The following is a 22406-nucleotide window of genomic DNA, read 5'->3' on the forward strand; positions in this document are numbered from 1 at the left end:
ATGACAAAGCTAATATATCAGCTTTTGAACAGAAAAGAGCTCTGTCACTATGCTGCTGGCTGTATACTGTGTGTCCTACTGGTTGTGAATGCATGTTGAAAAAAGCATTTAATTAAAGTAAATATTCAAAGGCTAACAAGCATATACATTAAACCCACTGAATGAATACAAGAGAAAGCACTTCGCTTCCAAATACAACAAAGTATCACTTTTAAGTTATCATGCCAGTGGCAGGGATGGCGAGTCACATGACCTGCTAGTGGCAGCTCCTGCCAGCCAGCTGAAGATTAAACCCCTACAGACTTATTATTGCCACCTTATAGGTGCAATTTGTAAGATTTTCCATTAAAACATCCAAAAAACACTTGGCCAGTGTTATATGTTTTGTGCAGCTGATTACTATCAATATCTACAATGTTTTCAACTACTTGTAAATTGTGAGAAAATTGCCATTCTAAACAGTGACACGGAACAGTGCAGTCGCTTGTAAATGACGTTAATATCCACGTGACCCTTTTTACTGCCTTTTCTGACTTAAAAACCACATGACAATAGTGGACAAATGTGGAAGTGTGCGTTAGTGTATAGCGCCTGTCAGGCTACGCACTTGTTTATGGACTACGATTAAGGCCATTTCACACTGTACGCGGCAAGGAGCGGAATCGAGGCGAGGCTACAGCTATTCTCGTCTAGTGGAAGGGTTTTATGCAACTTGTGGACCAACTCCGCTTCACATCTGTAACTGCCCCCATTCGGTTTTCCGCACGTCTCCTATTGAAAAAGAACTAAACACTCACGGTTGCCGCGTACAGTGTGAAACACCCATTACTCTTTACTGTCTGCCGCTGGTTGTGTCAGCAAAGCCACCTAAGAAGAGTGAAATAATGAGGATCAATATCGGTGTTGCATTATCTGGATGAAGAGAGCTTCGCGACAACATTTTAACTAGACAGAGATGCTTATCTTGCTTGTGTTTTATGCGACAGATGAGTTGTTTTGATTCGTAACCCTTCAAAAATCTTATGCTTTTATAGTGATCAAAAGATCAGTGTGTAGACTGTAATCAGTGCGTCTTCCCGCGGACAATATCGTGCACATCAAAAGGTATTGTACTGCAATATAACGCAACATTCAACATTCTATGACTAACAATTTCATTTTGAACATTACATAAAACCTTGTCATCAAACGCAACATTTTAAAGACTTGATTACTTTACCTTATCTGTAACATGATTTCTTGTTCCCGCCTGATTGATGGCCATCAGTGGTTGAGTTTAAGACAACAAACCCATAATTCCACGCTGCTTCCAAGCATCATTAATCCACGTCATTGTTATGGTTTTGATTGTTTTGGCTCTCTAGCCCCGAATTCTGCATATTGCACCTTTAAAGCTCACATAGCACACGCTGTTTTTGCTGATCTCATGTTAATCTTAAATACCTATAGAGTAGTATTGCATCCTTCATATATCCTAAAAGTCTTTAGTTTTATCAGATTAATAAAAAACAGATTAGCTGTAATGATTCTTTAGGAATAAATCGAAGCTCCTGGAGGCAAACTGCAGGCAGATCGAGTCATGAGTAAGCAACACACAAAACATTACCCCAAAGTCCCTTTGCGTACATTTACAAGGTTACATGTACTTAAAGCAACACTAAAGATGTCTGTCTCTTTTCTCACCCTACAGGTTAGAAGCGTAATTGTTCTTTACCACTGTCGTAAATACTTCAGCATATCTTGCTCTGATTGGATTTTAGGTCTGCAGTAAAGCAAGTTTTTGTAGTTTTCACTCGAACTACAGGACCGCTACCCGACGGTTGGAAACTTCTTTAGTGCGGTTTTGGCCGATAGAGGGCTGCAAAGCGAATGTGAAAGTGCCATTCACCCTGTTTTGTGTGGATGAACCACTGAAACTTTTTTGGAAACGTTATTTTAAGGTAAAAAAACTCTTTGGTGTTGCTTTAAATACAATACACCATTGTTATCTTGAACTGACAGATATTGCCACAATAGCTTAGACTTCAAGTACATAAAAACTAGGTCTCAAATCAAGTATTTTAGATATTTGAATAATTGGGACAATGTTAGGCTCGCGTAGCCAGTCCTTCAATACTGAAGGTCAGCTGCTTTTTCTGGACAAAGCCCGCCCACGAGCTGTTGACCGATATGTCAAACAACCAATCACAGTTTGTTTCGTCTAGCGTCACATTTTGAACTCCCCACAATAACGAGCCGGCTGGCAACAAGTCAGTTATTGAAATAACCAGCTGCAACCGAATACCATCTAAATAAACAACCTTACTCGCCATAGAACAACGTTGTGCACTTCATCAACAGCCACACCAATGAGATGCTCCCGTTAAACATCTGTTTGAAGCATATCTCTCCACTTTTAACAAGCATACAAGCAATTCAGGAGAACGAAACTAATCGCGCCACTTGTGTCTCCTGGAAATCAGGTTTATTTCAACCAATCAAAGACGACTTTGACATTCTCACAGGGTTTCCAGAAAAATGTACGAAAAACAACGTCTGAGGCTGAGACTAGGACAATGTCAACTGGTGCCCCTGAGGAGATTCATATTGTTCTGTGTTTTTTGTTTTGTTTTTGTTAAATAAAAGAAATTCACTATTCAGTCCACATGTTTTGCACTTAATTTCCTATATATTACTTGCATGTATTTATAGTAGGGTACCAACAGGATTGTTAAGCCTAAATTTAAGACTTTTAAAGACCTTTTTAATACCACTTCAAATTAAATTTAACCCCCAGGCGTCCAAAAACGTGGCGCCGCGTTTTGACATGTTTTCTCCTTATCATAGCAGAATCAACTTAAAGGTATAGCGGAAGGTTTTCGTTTTCCGGGGTGGATCACCTATATTATTGGTCATCCCAGATGTCAATCATCCTGATGATATGTTGACGTATAACCGTCGTACGTGCTCGTCCCTAGGTTCACTTTCTGCACATGCACACTTTCACGTGTATGTGTGTTGTGCTACGGTTTCAACCATTCATTGAAGCCCGCGTTCTCACTGTGTTTTTATCCAAAATGTCTGAGGGTCGCAAGAGAAAAAGTGTCTAGGAATTGTATGACAAGAAGAGAAAGGACTATGAAGAAAGAAACAAGACCAGAGTGTTTATGGGAGACACACTGGCGTGAGCTAATAGGACAGGTTGGGGTTCCCATGCAAAGTTTCTACTGGTAAGGTACATTTTGTCATGCTATTTGGAGAAATCCATTTAAAATCACTGCTAATCAAAGTTGATGTAAGCTATGATTAGCGATGTTAGCCCTGGCACAAGTCACGAACCGCACAGACATCATTTGAAACTGTGAAGGGTCTTCTTTAATTTGTGTACATTCACAATAACAAGATATCTTTGTGTTTTTGTTAAATAAAGAAAATAAGCAGGGTGTGCATTCAGACATTTCTGTCTCCGCCAGCTGTTGACCTGTTAAAACTCTGCGAATACTCGTCACACAAACATGATACACATATCCAAAGAAAGCCTGAAATGTCTACTTTTAAACAAGCTAGTTATAATCAGAGTTACAGGCCTTAGTCAAACGGGTCGACAGGTTTCATTTTCTCTTAAAGACCAGAAGGTGACCCTTAGTTACCATATATACCATCGCAGTGGGCCCCCAATTTGCAAAATCCTCAACTGTGGATAATATAATTATGCCGCAATAGTTAGTCTGTCTGAAACTAAGCTGATTAAACCACATCACTGTGTGACACTTGCATTATATGTGAACGGCCCCTACGCTAATATGATTTTGTTTTTCTCTCCCTGTCTCGTCCTCGACCCCGAGGACAATGGGACAAATAGACCCAGTTCCAGTAGATGTGAAAGTCGGCACACCTCTGTGATCTACTGGTCGTCCTTCAACGTGATGCCCAGCTGATGCCTGACCAACGATCACCGACAGAACCAGCTTAATCTCCACTTAATCTCCTTATCGGTTTATATGTGTATATACATATATATCTCCCAAGGGTTTTTCCCTCCTAGGACTTTTTTTTATTTCCTCAGCTAAACAGCCCGGGGTTTTTTTTCTCCTAGGGGTTTTTTTACCCCGGGGAGGCAGCCTTCTTGGGCTTAACTTCGCTTCCTCTTCTAGACGTTACATTAGTAATACGCTTGCTTATAATGTCGAGTCATAGCCACAGCAAATTTGACTGCTTATGCTATCGTGTATTATGTTGTGCTATCTGTCGTTTTTCTGTGCTTTTACTCCTTATATTAATGTAAAGCTGCTTTGAAACAATTAAGTATTGTGAAAAGCGCTATATAAATAAAATTGAATTTAATTGAATAATCGAAAACAAATATTGCCTGTTTATATAATCTGTATTTAAGTAAAGAGGAGTACTGTTTTTCCTGGCTGACTTCATTATCTTTAATGCGGTCACGCCCACAGGCGGTACCCGCTGTTGACATGGAAATCAACAGACGAGCAGTTCGAACCATAACAAGCAAAGCATAAAGTTTTATCAGATTTAAAGACTTTCCCCCATGTTTGGATGATAAACTTTACACAAACGTGAGGAATATCTTCATTTATGTCTGGACATTGAGGAAGAGAAGCATTTTTCTTTAACGTTACCTAAGAAGAACAATGGAAAACGCAATGGAGGAGGATATATTCCGGAAGAAACTGTAAGTAATTTATCCACATTTATATTTGCTATCATGTAATATGCTTATGGCTTGTGCAGTTCAGCCTACACAAGCGACCTCAGCAGACTGCAAACTTCTGATTGAAAAACTTTTGCATTGTTTACAAACCTGGACGCATGATCGTCACGTAATGGCGGATCTACATGCTGTGTTAGACACAGTTATTCATTTTTGTTTTCTTCATGCCAACTTTCAGTTAGGCTGCACTGCAGGATCTTTTAAGTTTGTGCTGTAATATGATTCTATATATTGTTCATCCATTGTGCTTTACACACGACACCGTTTTCATGAGCGCCGGGTTGTTTATGCATATGCAATGTGTTTAAAAGTTCATACGCTTAGAGAAACGCGTTATAAAGTCTTTTTGTTCATCCACTGCTGTCTGCATTTGGGTTCATCCTTCACACCACATAACAGAATGCACAAGCCAGAGCAGAACCCAGCAGACAACCTGTGTCGTCCCGCCAGGCGGCAGTCGGCTGACCTTGAACTGTGGTGGCAGTCGACTGCCGCCGACATGAAGATGGGCAAGGCCCTATTTCCTCCCCAGCTAGAGAGGACCTTGAGGGTGTATGCCCAGGATGTTGAAGCGAGGAGGGTTTTGGTGCCAGAGACCCTCCTCAACTTCTACTTTATTGGGGGCCTCAACGTCTCTCCTCCCTTGCCTGAACGAGAGGGGCTGATCAGCCGCCTGTTCCGTGAGGTTGTGGACCAGTTGTGTCAGGAGGAGCTTCAGGTTCTCACTAGGGCATCACCATTTGCCACGCTGCCATCTATCCCGGAGGGACGTATCTTAGGAGTGGTGGCGCCCGCCGACCCAGAACGTTCCCCTCTAGCCCCAGAGAGCTCTTCCCCACCCAAGTCGCTTTGTGGAAAGCTAGAGCGGAGAGTTTCGTGGGAGTCGCCATCCGAGGGGTCCTCTTCGGAGCCTGCTGCTCCCACCACTGTCCTCACCTTACCTGCCATAGCTTCTGCACCAGCCACAGCTTCTGCACCACGTCCAAGAAAGAAGAGGAGGAGAAGGGGGTTGCGTCTCGTGGGTATTATTTTCTGTTTATTATATATATATATATATATATATATATATACAGTATATAAAGTCTTTTTGTTAATCCACTGCTGTCTGCATTTGGGTTCATCCTTCACACCACATAACATATTTAACCTTCCAGGTAAGTTCTGTATGCTATGGTTTATCGTTTAAATAACTGATAATATTACTTTTAACGTACAGACATCTATTCAGCCTGATGTTCTGTCCGTTATTGTTTAATTTGAATAACTTGCCTTTCCAGATTAAATGTCTGTTCTTCGGCTTGGATTTTGTTAAATAATTTTCTTAATAAACGCGACGTATAGTCCACTGTGAGTTATATATGAAGAGCTTTGTTGCAAAACGAGATAACGACCGTTTTTTTAATTGTTCAGAAATCTCGTTTTTTTTGTTGTGCATTCCAATTAATTTCAATTCAACTGCAGTTGGTTTGTTTTGATTTAAACCTTCATAACTTAAAAATACAGCTAAGTAGCACCATAAAATAAAATAATAACATGATAACATAATAATAAACATGTTTTGACAAAAATGGTAAAAAATGGATTTATCTCGTTTTGCAACGAAACTCTTCATATGTTATTTCGTCTTAATGACACATTTTAGAATGATGCGGCTTATACTCCGGTGCGGTTTGTATTCCCGGAAAGTACGGTAGCTTGATTAAAACACTGCTCTGCATAAAAAGAACACAGTTCTTAAGAATGATAATAATAATAATATGAATAATTACACTTTTTTGCCTTGTTGACAAAAATAAACATTAATCAAATTGTGTTATTCCCATCAACAATGCCTCATTGAAGACACTAGCCATGTTTCCATCACCATGATTTTATGCGCATTTTGAAGTATCGCATCAAAAACGAGTGATGCAAACACCACATTTCGATTAGAAATCCTTTGATTCGCAAAAAAGTTTTTACGCTCGCTTGAGGTGGTTTATGATTTTGCAAAAAAGAGTTAAATGCGAAAAATGGGAGATGGAAACGCATTTGCCAATTTAATTCTGACGTAGCGAACATTAAACCCACGGGACTGACCGTCTGTTTCCACTGGAGTTGTCTTTACCATGGGGCTCGACGACGTTGCCATGTACTTGCCGCTTGTGCCTTCATAAAAAGTCTGCATTCCTTCTTTTGTGCACAGCGTTCAGTTTGGCAATTACAAGCTGCACAGCAAATATAACATGCCCCATTGTTACTACATGCAGCCCTGTCTCCATTTTCCACACGTACCTTGTTTTGTTTACTTTTGGTTAACTAGGTTACCAATACCACCGCCATTTGCTCAAACAACTTGATGGAAACGCGCCTAATTTGCATTTCTTTGTTTTTCTTTATTTGCACATTTTTAAAATATTTGCTTCATGCTTGGATGGAAACCCAGTTGTCCTTTACAACACTCTAGTGGCCACTTTGTGTAGCATACTACAGAGTAATTCATGACTCTTAAAATGCACCAGAATACATGAAATCCCATCTGAGTTTTTAAAATTTTTCTTGGAGGACTTGGGTTGGGAGGGACCTCACTTCACTCTTTTGCCTAGGGCCCCCAAATATCTTGAAACTGCCCTGACTGGAAGCGGTGCAACTGAGAGAAAAGCTATGAAATAAAGATAATAGACTATTTCGGGATTTATTTAATACATATTAATGGAAAATATATTAAAATATAAATCTGTGATTCAGATAGTGTTTAGGGCAGCAGAGAAGGCTTTGCTGGCCCTCATCTTAACGTTTCAGCTTATTGTCTTATAAATGTAGTCAATCTGATAGTATTATAACTAGGGTTGCCACCTGTCCCGGTTTTACCGGGATTGTCCTTCTTTTTAATAACCTGTCCCGGGAAATTTATCAACTCTCCCGGGACACTGAATGTCCCGGTTTTTGAAAAGCTATGTGAATATGAAATTTAACGCGCGCACGGCAGAGAGGGAGACCTTGCGTCTGTGTGTGTGTTTGCCTCATTTAGCGCATGTAAGACAGAAAGCATCCTGATTGGCCCGTTTCAGGACATCAACCAATCAATTGTCAGTGAGGGGCGGGCTTTTATCTCTTCTCCCGAACCAAACTAATCAGTGTATCTAGAAACAGGAGCGCCATGGCAGAGGGAGAGTGCCCCAAAAGCGAAAATATAAGACACATTTTACACCAGACTACACGAAAGTGTATCCCTGTCTTAAAATAGTTAAAATCTTGCATGGTGCAGAGTTTGTAACAGTGACTTCAGCTTTTCCCATGGCGGGTTAAATGATTGTAAAATACATGTTGAGGTGAGTTCAACAAGTTTAATTTTTATGTGCATATTTGCTAGTTGCTATTGTTGGACTTTAAGGCGTCCATCTGCATGTTCATAATTGGAGGAAAGACACAAATATCTAAATTGAATATTTATTGATCAGATATGAAAAAGTTTTACAGCGCCGGGTTGTCTCAAGTCTTAACAGCAAGATTCGACCAACAACAACCAGCTCAGGACAAAAACATGGGTATTTATCGTCGTTCTTTCTTCAACATTCTCCTCCCCCAGATGGCTGTTTTCCTTATCAGATTCCATCACCACATACCTGTGGGGGGTTGCATAGCAAACAGACAGAAAGACATACACAGACCATTCTGTTCCCTGGGGCATTATGTCCTTTTTGGACATCTTTGTAACTTTGTAAAACATAATTATTCAACAACACAACAATACTCCATTGTTCATAAATTGGTTAAATGCATTCATTAGTTAAACACACTAATTTTCACTTTCTCTAAATGTAACACAGTTATAAAGCAAGCAACTTGTTTATTGAAACCATCTGTTCTGGGTGTTTTCCCTCCAGGGCTTTTTACAGCCCCCCGGCTCCCACACACACACACACACACACACACACACACACACACACACACACACACACACACACACACACACACACACACACACACACACTTTGTGCCCTCGAGCATTTCATCCCTACATGTCAATGTCTTATTACAGGGCAATCTTCTACATTAGTCATGGGCACAAAGGCATAATCATTTATATATTTTAACACATTAATATTCATAGCAACATGTAATTTTATAAATCCAAACACCTCTACATGTAACAATCTGGAAATGAATGATTGCCAGTGAACTAATATCAAAAGCATGCACTTCTTTGTCTGTTTGTTTTCTCCTTAAAGCTTTGCTCTTATCTCGCCCAATACCAGCTGGAAATTCCTTCACTCAAGCTACCTCCCCCCAATAAGCCTCCACACACAGACAGCTCTCTTGTACTCAGCACAGAAATCATTGTTTTAAAAATACACATGAATTAAGATTATAAACAGCACGACTAATAAAATAAAATCAAATCCCACACTATTTAGACCTGTTTAAAGTTGCAATGGAATATAAATAAAAAAAGATTACATAAATAGTATAAGCAGCTTTAATAAATTGTAAACCTGATTTACATATTTTAAAATAATGAACAAATAATTGGGTAACACTTTACAATAAGGTTCATTAGTTAACACATGAACTAATAATAAACTGCACTTATAGCATAAAGCAATTTTTTATCTTTGTTAATGTTAATAATACATTTATTTAAATCTTGTTAACATTAGTTAATGCACTGTGAACTAACATGAATAAACCATGAACAGCTGTATTTTTATTTACTAACGTTATCACAGATTAACAAAAACAGTTACAAAATGTACTGCTCACGGTTAGTTCATGTTAGTTAATACATTAAGTAATGTCAACAAATAAGAATTGAAAAAAAGAGAATTGTAAAGTTTTAGAGAATTGCCAATAATTGCATAGGCCTATAGAAATTTTATGCTATGGGGGGGGGGCTTGTGAGCAAACCAATTGGCCGGGTCATCGATATGTCCAGGTTTTTATCAGACATGGGTGGCAACCCTAATTATAAGGCAGGATTTTGATCTATGTAATGAAAATGGGCCTCCTAGAAATTAATAAATGTGGGCTGATTAGTCCTAGATGCAGTAACAATATTTTTGACTTTGTTCATTTGACCTCTTGGTACTGACATGATCAAGATAGAAATGATCTAAGAAATTAATTACAGTAAACTCTGAAGGCCAATTTTATGTTATGCCTTGCTATTGGTAATGTGTCTTAAGGGTCTTGTTAACACCTATATGCTTCATCCAAAAATAAACCCCCAAAGCATCATTAAAAGTGTGAAACAAACTTGCATGTAAGTAGACTGAAAGAGTGATGCAATAGTTTCTCTTCATGCAGGTCAGTGTCATGTCTTGCACGGTCATGTTGTTCAGTTAGCTAACATTTTTTATGCAAATAAAAATAATTCATGAAAATAATTAATCAACTCAGTTTTTAATCCAAATTAAATAAGACATTTTTATAGAATGGTATCATTGTGCTTAAGCAGTAAGGCTAAGCATCATATGTTTTTTTACACTTTACACATGTAGTTTATAATTATATATTTGGCCTGCAGTTTTCATAAACATTTACACAGTTGGCAGACGCTTTTATTCACAGTAACTTACAGTGCAGTACAGTGTACATAATACATCATAATACATCATTATCAGTATGTGCGTCTTAGTTTGAACCAAGCAATCTCAGCACTATGGATGTGACATAAGTATAAATTCAGAGAATGCCTTCATTACCAATACATAGACAATCTGTTTTTTCCCCCTGATGATAGACATCAGAAAAATATCAGTCTAAATACGTTTTCTATTTTAGATTGAGGAAACATTATGGAGCGTTATGGAGGCACAAAGCAGATGCAATAATACGCACATGAAGATAGGATGTCTCTTAACAGAACATTTAATATTTGTTTTAGTTTTTGTTTGTGTGTTAATAAAGATGAAACAACGTTATGGATCTCAGTATGGTTAAAAACTGTAGACGAAAACATTTCATAATAAGGTTGACATTTTCATAAACTGAACTATACATTTATTAGTAATATGGCAAAGCATTCTCCCAAATGTAAACGTAATGGTTTGTGTTAAATCCATCATTGACTGTTTTAAACAATGCTAGTAAATCCAGAACCTTAATTATTAAAATGAACAAGTCCAATAATAGTTATAATGTTTTAAATATTTTGGATAGATTTAGGATGTGTTTAACTGACGTTCTAAACCAGGGGTAAAATATAGCATAGATGAGAGGATTCAGAGCTGAATTAATATACACCATCCATAATATAAAATAGGCTATTACAGAAGTCATTCTTGTGTTTGGTGTTAAAGTTAAACTATAATAGGGAATCCAACAAAACAGATAAACCGTCACAATGATTCCTAATGTCAGAGCGGCTTTGCTCTCAGATTTCCTCCTCACTGAACTTTCTGTTAGATGTTTTTCACTCCTCAACAGAGAGTTTATAACTTTAACCTGCTGATGTGCCACATAAAAGATTCTCAAATATAAAGTTATAATGACGATACAAGGAAGCAGGAAAGACAGGAACAGGTCAATGATTATTAGTGCAAAACTAGACATAATTATACATTCTCCATAACATGTGTACTTTCTTTGTGAGATAGTCATAACAATTGAAATGGAATAAACTGAAGAGCAGAACCAGGAAACACAGATAATAATTATTGTTCTAGTCGTTGTTATTTTCTGTGGGTACAGCAGAGGGTGACACACAGCCACATAACGGTCAACAGCTATTAAAACTAAATTACTCAGAGATGTAGAGACAAGCAATCCCAATATAAATATAAACAGTCTACAGATAATGTCTCCAAAGTACCAACATGTTTCAATCAACCTAATCGCCTCCAAGGGCATGATAATAAGTCCTACGAACAGGTCGGCCACAGCCAGAGAGAGAATGAGCATGTTGGTTGGAGTGTGAAGCTTCTTGAAGTGAGAGATGGAGATGATCACTAGCAGATTCAGAAACACAGTCCATACTGATAGCAATGAAAAAAACACATACATAATATTGTATTCATATGTGGAGCGTTTTGTTTTGATGCATGATGAGTTAATGGCAGGAAAGCAGTATTGAGTCTCATGATCTTCTGTCTCATATGCCATGAGTAAAGTCTCCTCCTGTTTGATCTGATCTCCTTACGGTTCTTTCATTTATACAGTATCTGAATCAGACTGACCAACCCATTCACCACCCACTCTGATGCAACATTGTTTTTCAATGAACATTATGTTGACTTTTTTCCACATTTTCCTTTTTAGATGTTTGTAAATTATGAGCTCAGACACAAAGTCATGTAATTGCATCTGTCATGTTTTCTTGTAAATTAGCTTTTTTTGTCAGGGATCAGGACGAGAACCTAAACGCAGATGATGAGGGGTTAAATAAGAGACACTTTAATTGACAGAACAAGAAAACAAAGGCCTACGTAGGGGCAAACAACATTAAACAGGGCAACAATACTAAGACAGATAAACACTAACTTGACTTGGCACAATATTTTACACTAGACTAGAACACACAACAGTACAAAATGATCCTGCACAGGGCTAAGGAAACAATGACATTAAATAAGAAAAACTAAACAAGGTAAAGAGAGGGAACAGGTGATGGGAATGAACTAATCAGGGCCTGAAATTAACACCTGACCACGCGCCAAATGTGTGTGGATTTTGCAAATGTCAGGTAACACTGACTACGTTTACATGCAGCCAATAACCCGTTCAAATCCGGAATATTAGCAATAACCCGGTCGCGCACGGCTATGTAAACACCGGCAAAAACATGAATATGCTCATATTCCTATTTTTAAAATCCCGACTATTAGCCCTGGGTTACCCGTTTTCTAACCTGAAATTTTGGTCATGTAAACGCGTATCGGCATATCCCCATCAAAAGGAACATTGATTAGTGTTCTGCACATGTTCTATTCGCAAAGAATCTTGGTCTTTTGAGTAGAGGAACTTATTGTATGCGCCAGAAAACCCGTGCGCAGTGTAGGCTACCGGAAGTAAACACTATGGGTAAACATGTCAAAACGCAGCACAGCACCACACTTTTGGAGCGAGGAGGAAACAAATTTCTTTATAAGTGTGGTGAAAACCATGAATATAATGTCTTTTGTTAATGGCAGAATGTACAGAGATGAAGGTGACCGAAAAGTTATGCGAAGCAGGGTTTGTACGGATACCAAACCAAGTCTAGCACCGCTGGAAGACGTTGAAAAAGGCATACTACAAGATAAAGAAACAAAACGGTACAAGCGGGTCCGACCTGTCTTCTTTTCCCCAGTTCGACATAATGGATGAGCGGGGTAGATGTCGGCTTTGAGGACCAACAGGAGCAGTTACCTGACGACCAAGGTAGGTTAGCTTGCCTTATCTGAGCAAAATAGCTTTAGCTACGTAACTATGTTCAATTGTTATAATAAATAGTAATGCTACTCATTAGTGCCACAACTGCTGCCTAACATGCACCATCCCTGATAAATACGTTAAATAAACGTCAAATTAATAGGGGTGTAAAGATTAACCGTGCAAATGCGCATTTTCTCAATGAATGAATTTGAATGAATTACGGTGAAACCCCGGCACATCCGAACGCCAGTGGGCGCACCCGTGCAGAAACTCCCTTTGTGCCACAGAAGAAGTAGCATTACGAATGCTATTTCAGGAAATGTCTACAGGAATATTTATATCACTGTTCTTCAAATTGTTTCAGGTATTTTCATGATAATAAAGAATATTTTAAATGATTTTGTTTAACAAGTTAAGTGAATTTGTGCTTAAAACAAGCAAAATGATCTGCCAATGGGGTGAGAAAATTGATTAAATTAAGAGAAAACTTATTTTTAGATTTTTTTCTCACCCCATTGGCAGATCATTTTGCTTGTTTTAAGCACAAATTCACTTAAATTGTATATTTTCTTAGGGCATTTTTGCATTTTTAAGATATGTGACCCGTCACGGAAACCCGTGACACAAGTCGGCAGCACGAGTTTCGAGAAAAAGAGAAAGTTTTTTTTCAAAATTTGTGATTTTCGTTTTATTGCAGAATCTGTTAGTTGAGATCACGAAGGATCCTCTCCATGTTTGAGATAGCAGTTTTTGTATTTTTAAAAGCGTACATTTTGCGGTTGGAATAGGCGTGTTTTTCCGTAGATTCTAGCGTGCAGCGGGGGGCGTCATTGTGTGTATATTCACTAGAGATGAGCCGGATACTCGGCTGAAACGAGTATCCGGTACGGATAAAGCACTTCTGCCGAGTACGAGTATTATACGAGTAATACGAGTCAATATCTGTGCTCGGATTAAATGAAAATCATCATTGGGTAGCTGATTGTGTCAGCGTTCTGTGATAGGCTAGTAGTAACAGCGCCGCCCCTCCCCTACACAAATACAGATGTATTGTGTTGCTGTGAGTCCCGCAGCTCCGCTCTGCTCATTCACACACAGAAAAGCTCTCTGTCTCTCTCCCTCAGTCACTCGGGTTCGCGGTTCTTTTCCGTTAAAGTTTAGGGTTTCTTCAGCTTTTTACTTCGGGTTGTAACGTTCAAATACGTACTAACCAGCAGAGTTCTGGTAAACGTGGGTTCGTTCAGACGTGAATGCGACGCGCATCGCGTCTCTGCCTGTCGGAGATTTTTTTTTCTTTTTTTAAACCTTCAGCTGGGAGCTGTCTGTGTCCCGCTCTGCACACTCACACACAGAACAGCTTTCTGTCTCTCTTCCTCAGTCTCTCGGGTTCACGGTTCTTTTCCATTAATGTTTAGGGTTTCTTCAGCTTTTTACTTCGGGTTGTAACGTTAATACATACTAACCAGCAGAGTTCTGGTAAACGTGGGTTCGTTCAGACGTGAATGCAACTCGCATCGCGTCTCTGCCTGTCGGAGAATTTTTTTCTTTTTTAAACCTTCAGCTGTCTCTAACCAGTAATCAGACACTGAGTGTCTGCCACGTATTTGCTGTATTTCATACAAAAATAAAGGTATTAAGCTATAATATAAATATTACAAATTAATTTAAGCTACTCTCTCTCTCTCTCTCTCTCTCTTGTCAGTTTTTTCTCTCTGACAATTTTTTGCTGTATTTCATAAAAAATAAAGATAGTAAGTTAAAGTTAGTGTTATAAATATTACAAATTAATTAAGCTACACACACTCCCTCTCTCTGCCAGTCATCTAAGTTTTTTCGTTTTAACCATCAGCTGGCTTTAACCAGTTTTTTTTACTCTGACACTTTTTGCTGTATTTCATTAAATATAAAGGTAGTAGTGGTATAAATAATAAATAATATTACAAATTAAGCTACACACACAAACAAACACTCTCTCTCTCCCTCTTATGATCAGTGATACAGAAATATAACAATTTCTGATCAACCCATATATTAATTGCATGCTTAAAATAACATACCAGTTAAAGCCCCGCCCATTTCAAGACAAACCCCGCCTACGTCCGGGTTAGGCCACACCCACTCCGAGTACAGATACAGATACAGATAATTCATATGGTTTACAGATACAGATACAGATAATGCTGTACTCGCCCATCCCTAATATTCACATACTGTATAAGCTTGTGTGTTCGCCTCTGCCCCCAAAGGGAACAGCGTGACTACTAAATAAGGATAGTTCCTATTCCTCAGACATGTTTGCTAAGTTTTTTTTCAAACTTATAGCGTGCGTCTCCCGAGACTGTAAAGCTTGGGCACACAAAAGAAAAATAAAAGAAGCTGGGGCGGAACAAATAACAGTCATTCGCGTCACTGATTTAATGCGGCGCAGCAGTCGGTTGACGTCAAAGTACCGCGAGAGCTCTTCAAGAAATCTTATGGAGTAGTTTATTTTCGACACGCTCTCGCGGTACTTTGTCGTCATCTCTTTGTCAATTCTTGCAGCGCAGCATGAGTCCAAACACAAAGAAGTTACACAGAGATTGTTGTATTCTTTATATAATTGGCTACATGTTTTGTCTATCAATATTTTCCATGAAGTCATTGGCTGATGGAGGAACAAGCGAGCGATTGGTAACATCTCTAAACGATGTCACGTTTTCGAAGGCGCTGTTTGGATGATCTATTATACTACCTCCCTATTTTAAAAACAAACTTTGAAGGCGGGTTCATATGTTTAACGGAGTGTAATCTAATTTACCCTTACTCGCCACGATGTAAATAGTCCTCAGATTGTATATTATATTGTATTACCAGACGTTCATGCGAAATCTGATGTAAACAATAGACTATATATCTATATTTCACGGATTATTTACACATCTGAAACAAACTGGATTCGACTTGTGATCCCCACAAAGGTAAAAAGAGTCATGTTTATTTTTGCATTTTGTCATTTGGACTTCTGTCATAAAATACTACATGATGCTAGAACATCTGTATCTCAAAACGGCTTTACAGGGGGTATTCCTTAGCTAAATGATATGTAAATGTCACAGGTCGGAGCGGACCACAGGTGTCATGAGTCTCACCCCTCCCTAGTTTCCACCTCAAGGAGGTCCCAAGAACACCCCAATGACCAGACACAAGGAGCATAAGTAAAATGTAAAACAAACTTTATTTAATTAAAAGGTAAGAAGGGGAGGGGAAAGGTAATCTAAAAGTAAACTCTCGGGGCCAGAGAGTGTCGATCCTGAGTCGCTCTGACTCCGTCACGGGGTTTCTGAGGTAGGTCTTCAGAATGTTTCGTGCTTTTCCCTCACGTGACTTCAACCAGCTTATTTCCATCTCTGGGTTCTGTGTTGCAGGGGGACTTTCGGTGGAGCCTTCCCTTTTTCCTGGATGTGAAGAAATGTGGACTATGAGTGACAATGGGCAAATTGGATGAGGTGAGTACCTTGTGCTGATGGCGGCGGTTTCCCGGGGCCCAACTCTGGAGGCGCCTAGAAGTACACAGGTCTAGGGCCTAGTAGGATGTGTGTGCCCGTAAGTATGTGGACGAGCGTAATGGTTCCTTGGCCTTCGGTGTGTAGGTGAGTATGCAAGAACGAATGCACGGGATCTTGATTTGGTTCGTCCAGGTAAGTCTTACACGTGGGATATGCGCGGGTGATACTCTGACTCGTAGCTTTGGGTGCAAAGATGAGTATACAGAAGGGCAACTGGATCTTTACTTTGGACTTGCAGGTGAGTATACAAATGGTAATGCGCTGGCTCTTAGCTTTGGGCGTACAAGTGAGTAAATAGATGGGCAACTGGATCTTCACTTTGGGCACACAGGTGAGTGTACAGAAGGGCAACTGGATCTTTACTTTGGGCATATAGGTGAGTATACAAAGGTAATATGCTGGTTCTTAGCTTTGGGCGTACAGGTGAGTATACAGAAGGGCAACTGGATGTTTACTTTGGGCATGCAGGTGAGTATGCAAAGGTAATACACTGGCTCTTAGCTTTGGGCCTACAGATGAGTATACAAAAGGGCAACTGGATGGGTACAACTCACAGACCCTCGAAGAGGTGGATGGACAGGGTTTAGCCCTTTGAAGCTTGGAGACTGGAGAGGATATATTTGCCGCGACACTTGTAACCTTCTTCACCGGGACAGGCTTCCCAGACCAACACTCAACACGGTCACTTCCAACGGTACAAAACACTCCCACGACAACATAGAGCAGGGGTGGGCATCGAGGGCCGCAGTCCTGCAGAGTTTAGCTTCAACCTTAATCAAACACACCTGAATGTCATTTCCAAACAGTCCTTAAAACTTTAATTAGATTTTTCAGCTGTGTTTGATTAGGATTAGAGCTAAACTCTGCAGGGACACTGACCCTCAGGACCAGGAGTTGCCCACCCCTGACATAGAGCCTTAGGCTCGGAGCTGCAGAACTGGTAGCACACAGACACAGAATTCCTTCACAAGTTTACTTGACTTCAGTGAATATATGGGGAAAGATACACCACCTCTTGGCTTCGAACAAGGGCAGACGGAGGTACGGGTCGAAGCTGCTGCTCGTTGGGCCTAACACAGCCTCGGCCGGTGTCACCAGAATGGGTGAGTTCAGGTAGGTTGTGTACACCAAGTATGTACCACAGGAATGGATTGAACGCTTCCCTCTCCTCTCCTCCAACCAACAGGACAAGAGATCTAGACAGGGGCAAACCTCTGAAATCACTCCACAAACAGGAAATCATACACAGAGGCCACACAGCTAGTGTTTTATGCAGCAGCCATTACTTCCCTCCGTTGACGTTCCTCACAATATTCCACTGTTCCTTACTTGTTATCGTTGCCTCGCCACCACCAGGTGGGGAAAAAGGGATCAGAAGTCACAAGCGGGCATGCATAGAAAATTGGTCACCACCAGCACACGTTCTCTTCACACAGGGTCTCCTTCCCGGCCTAGGGAGTGAATGCCGACAACAGGGACACGGCACAACACTGCAATCTTCAGGTGTACACACGTCAAAGAAAGACTCACCCACTGCTATCCACACATTCCAGTGAAATAGGGTCAGCACACTACGTTTGGACCAGGGATTCATCCTGGGTAATTGAAGTCCCTGATACAGCGGATGGCCAGGTGTAAATGTCACAGCCACAACAATGTAACGTCCTCCCTCTTTAGCTGGTTCCGGCTCGCCCACCGATCCTTCCCACGGTGGGGCCGCTTACACACTAATCACAACTCACAAGAGAAACATTGATATTCCACCCTTATAAGAAAAACACAGACACAATGGCAGCTCAGCGTACTCACAGTTCCGTTGATGCTAATTCTTCTCCCCTTCCTTCCAGATACTCACGTAAACACAGCCGGTAGAACAATATCCTCATTCGTGCCTCCCTGCACTGTATGTCTGTCAGCTCTTCAGTACATACAATCTCTTCTCAGGAAGTAACACATGTCAATACGACTCTTCAAGAAAGGTAATCCTTACACTCAAACCTGTATGTGTGTTCACGCCCAATCCTCAGGTTCACTTCGCTAATCCTCAATATCTCCAACACATCCGTCTCTCTAATCGTCCCAACCGCTCCGTCTCACCCGCAGTATCTGCTGGAATAAACTACCTCCCTTCCTGTGTTTCTGATGCCCTATTTATACGCCTCCTCTTCATTGAACTGCCCAATCAACAATCACCACACTCATCGGTACACCTGTAGCCAATAACACCCAAATTTGGGTTGCCCAGAGTTCCCGGAAGTGACTGGTGTTTCAGAGATCGTCGTCCAGGCGGAACTAATTTCCACCACTTTAGGTTCCGCCCTTCAAAAGTCACTCCGTGACATAAATGAGCCCTATTGTCTCCCCCAGTTGGAAAGAAGAGTCCCTTTCATCTCGATTTTCTCGGTTTGAGTATTTCTGAGTTCTTATTTTAAATGGCCACAACTTCTCCAAATCTTATCAGATTTCCATGTGTTACACATCCTTGGAAAGCTTAGACACTGCACTTTCAGAATCTGTAAATAACTCAAAATGGCCCAGATCCGCCTTGTGTCACTACTTTCCGTGACTGGTCACATATTTCTATTGAAGACAAGACAAAAATACTAAGTAAGAAAGTTTTGCAGTGAGCTCAAACTGGTTCCACACTTCGGAGAGCAGATAAACATTTAACCCTTGTGCACCAATTAAAAAAAGTTACACATAGGTTCACAGGGGACAAAAATGTCCATGTCCAAAAAGTGTCATAAAAATATTATAGATTTATATTTTTTTCCACTTTCACTGATGCCATTTTTTTAACCAGCATCAGCTCTAATCACAATGACCAAACATTGATTAATTTTCAGAATTTTAGCCCTTCAAATGCTGGTTTGTTTACACAATGCCACTGTTGTTTTTTATGAAGAAAAAAAACGACACCTCCTTTGCAGCGGTAGTAGTCTTGTGATTTCCAGTACAATATATTTTTTTTCATTCAAACTGTTCACACACGCACGCTCACACACACACACACACACACACACACACACGCACATTCTGGTTTCCATGTTTTGTGGGGACATTTCATAGACGTAATGCATTTTATACCATACAAACTGTATATTCTATTCCCCTTACCTACCCCATTCCCTAACCACAACCATCACAGAAACCCTTCTGCTACTTCACATTTTCAAGAAACATTATTCTGTTTGATTTATAAGCGTGTTTTCTCATGGGGACCTAAAATGTCCCCACAAGGTCACAAAAATACTGGTATTCCTATCTTTGTGGGGACAATTGGTCACCACAATGAGATAATTACCAGGTAAACAAACACACACACACACACACACACACACACACACACACATTAAATTTTTAGTACACACATACCAACCACACTCTGACATCCATACCAACACACCCACACAATTATAGCTTCATAATATATCTAATTGGCTCTATAAAATGCATAAGCAGAAAACAACAATAAAGCAATACTTAGCTTTATATGCCAAACCTAAAAAAATGTCACCATCTGGTAAAAAATAGTAAAATTTTAAATTTTGAAGCCTTGCCAACAGAATGAAAGCCTGTTAACAAAGATTGCATCATTTTATAGTTGAATGGCACCGGGATTAAAAATTGCAGTTTTAATGGGTTTCAATGGGGACATTTTTGTCCAAAAGGTCCTGAGAGGAAGTATTTTGTGTACCTAGTAGAAAATATATTTTTTTAAAGGAAATGAAGGTGAAATATTAAAATTCCAATAAAAATGCACACCTGTGGCAAATTTTATGCAGTTAGCATTAACGCAGGCAAAGTTATCAAAAAAACAAAACTGAAAAAGACAAAAATGTCCTCAAGAATGCACAAGGGTTAAAGACCTTAGAAAAAACAATGCGATGCAAAGTAACAAATCACTAGCTTAAATCCACTTCATTCCCATCACCCCTATCCATTTTACTCTCTCGCGTTCTGCTCCTATAAGCGTTGGCGGAGTGGAACATGTGCAGCAAGGTAATCTGTTAGTGCCTGTCTGATGGCTGTGGCTGCACTGCTATTGGCCCTATTGGCCTGTGGCACAGGCTGTGGAAACTGCCTTCCTGCAGATGTTGCCTCCTCTGTCCATCTGGGATTCACATGCTCCTTTTCAATCTCACAAAAATTGTGCAGAGCACAACATGTCGCTACCATGTATGGCGTAAATGTAAAATGGAAATCACTGCACTTCAACAGGACACGGAAACGAGATTTCAGTCGACCAAATGCTATCTTAATACTTGTTCTAGCAGAACTCAAATACACATTGAAGGATTTCTCCTGTGGTGTCAATCTTGGAGACTGCAGATAGCCCTTCATTAGCCAGGGCATCACCGGGTAAGCAGGATCTCCCAGCAGGAAGAAATCCACATCTTGCCCCTCGATCTGCACTGCTCTCTAAATGGAAATCGAGAGATAAATATTAGTGTCCAAAATTGTCACAACACATTTTAATTTTGTCGCAAGTATAAAATCTAAAACTCTGGTTTAATAACATTAATAGAAATTAATAACATACCTCTTACATTTAACAATCAAATGCGGTTTTCATGCGTTACCCATGGGCAGAAATGGGCATTTTGCAGCTCACACTCCAGAAGCTATGGAAAAATTATCACAGTGAATCAAAGTGTAATTAGGGCTGCTTGATTATGGCAAAAATTGTAATACCAATTCTTTTAGGTCAATAATGAGATCATAATTATTTGAACATGAAGCATGTGATATTTTTTTAAACTTCTATTTTTCTTTTTAACAGTGGACCTCATTGAACTCTAATTTCAAAAACTTTGTAAAACATTTAATAGATGCTAGGGATGGGGTTTTATTATAGCTTGGTGTAGTATGTCTGTCAACATTATATACAAATTATTATCATCATAAACTTAAATATGAAAGCTGGAAATAGCAAAACACTTACCAGTATTTGTCATCACAGACTCCCTGGATGATATAGGAGGGCCATCCCTTCCTATTTATAAAGTCTCTGTAGCCATCACTTGGGGGCAAACATGGAATGTGACTCCCATCCACACAGCCTACGATAAAAAATAAAATAAAAATAAGTTTACACACTGCAGGGTAGCCTACACACAGCCTACATAGTACAGTTAATATTTAGCCTACTCTCAGAAAACTACACTGAAATTATCAAGGCAAAAGAGCAGGAAATATTTTTACATATGATTTGAGAAATGGAGTGGGCCCGTTGAAATCTTTCTGCAATGGCACATGCCTCCTCCAAAGTGGGTACTCTGATAAGTTTTAATGACAGAGTCGACCATTCCGTGGCAGAATAAATACAACATCTTCTTCACGGTGCTCTTGTGCACTCCGAATTGGTTTGCGATCACACGATACTCTGCGCAGCTTGCTAGTTTCTATAACACCATGGCAACACGCATCCCTATAGGCACTGGTGTGCGAATGTTTACTTCACATGGCTCCATCACTCTCCCCATCATACGGCAAAGTTTAGCAAAAGATTGACGTGAAATACGAAAATTGTCACGCCAATCCCTGTCAGTGAACTCCATCCCGTTACCACAAGACCCCCCCCCCCGGGCCCGGACACTTTGGATGAAGGTGCGAAGTCAGGACTGGTGGGAACGGGTTGTAATGTATCGTGGATATGTGTGGCACAGCTCCAGCTAGATTTTCCATTTCTTGGTCACGTTCTCTCCTTATTGAAGAAAATTAGGCACAGCAGTGTCAAGTGCTGCTGGTGGGTCAATACCAGCACCAAAGCGCAAACAAATGTTATCGCTATATGCTCCAAACTATTCATTATC

At 39.9% G+C, this 22406-nt stretch overlaps 1 protein-coding gene across 1 annotated transcript; it reads right to left on the minus strand.

The window, feature by feature from the left end:
• Positions 1–10487: 10487 nt before the first annotated feature.
• On the minus strand, positions 10488–11695 carry LOC141369125 (trace amine-associated receptor 13c-like). The gene has a single exon (XM_073874694.1). The coding sequence runs from the start codon at positions 11693–11695 to the stop codon at positions 10826–10828; it is 870 nt and encodes a 289-aa protein (XP_073730795.1). The 3' UTR covers positions 10488–10825.
• Between the last annotated feature and the right edge of the window lie 10711 nt (positions 11696–22406).

This window comes from Misgurnus anguillicaudatus, chromosome 12 (genome assembly GCF_027580225.2).
Source record: "Misgurnus anguillicaudatus chromosome 12, ASM2758022v2, whole genome shotgun sequence".
Lineage (NCBI taxonomy): Eukaryota > Metazoa > Chordata > Actinopteri > Cypriniformes > Cobitidae > Misgurnus > Misgurnus anguillicaudatus.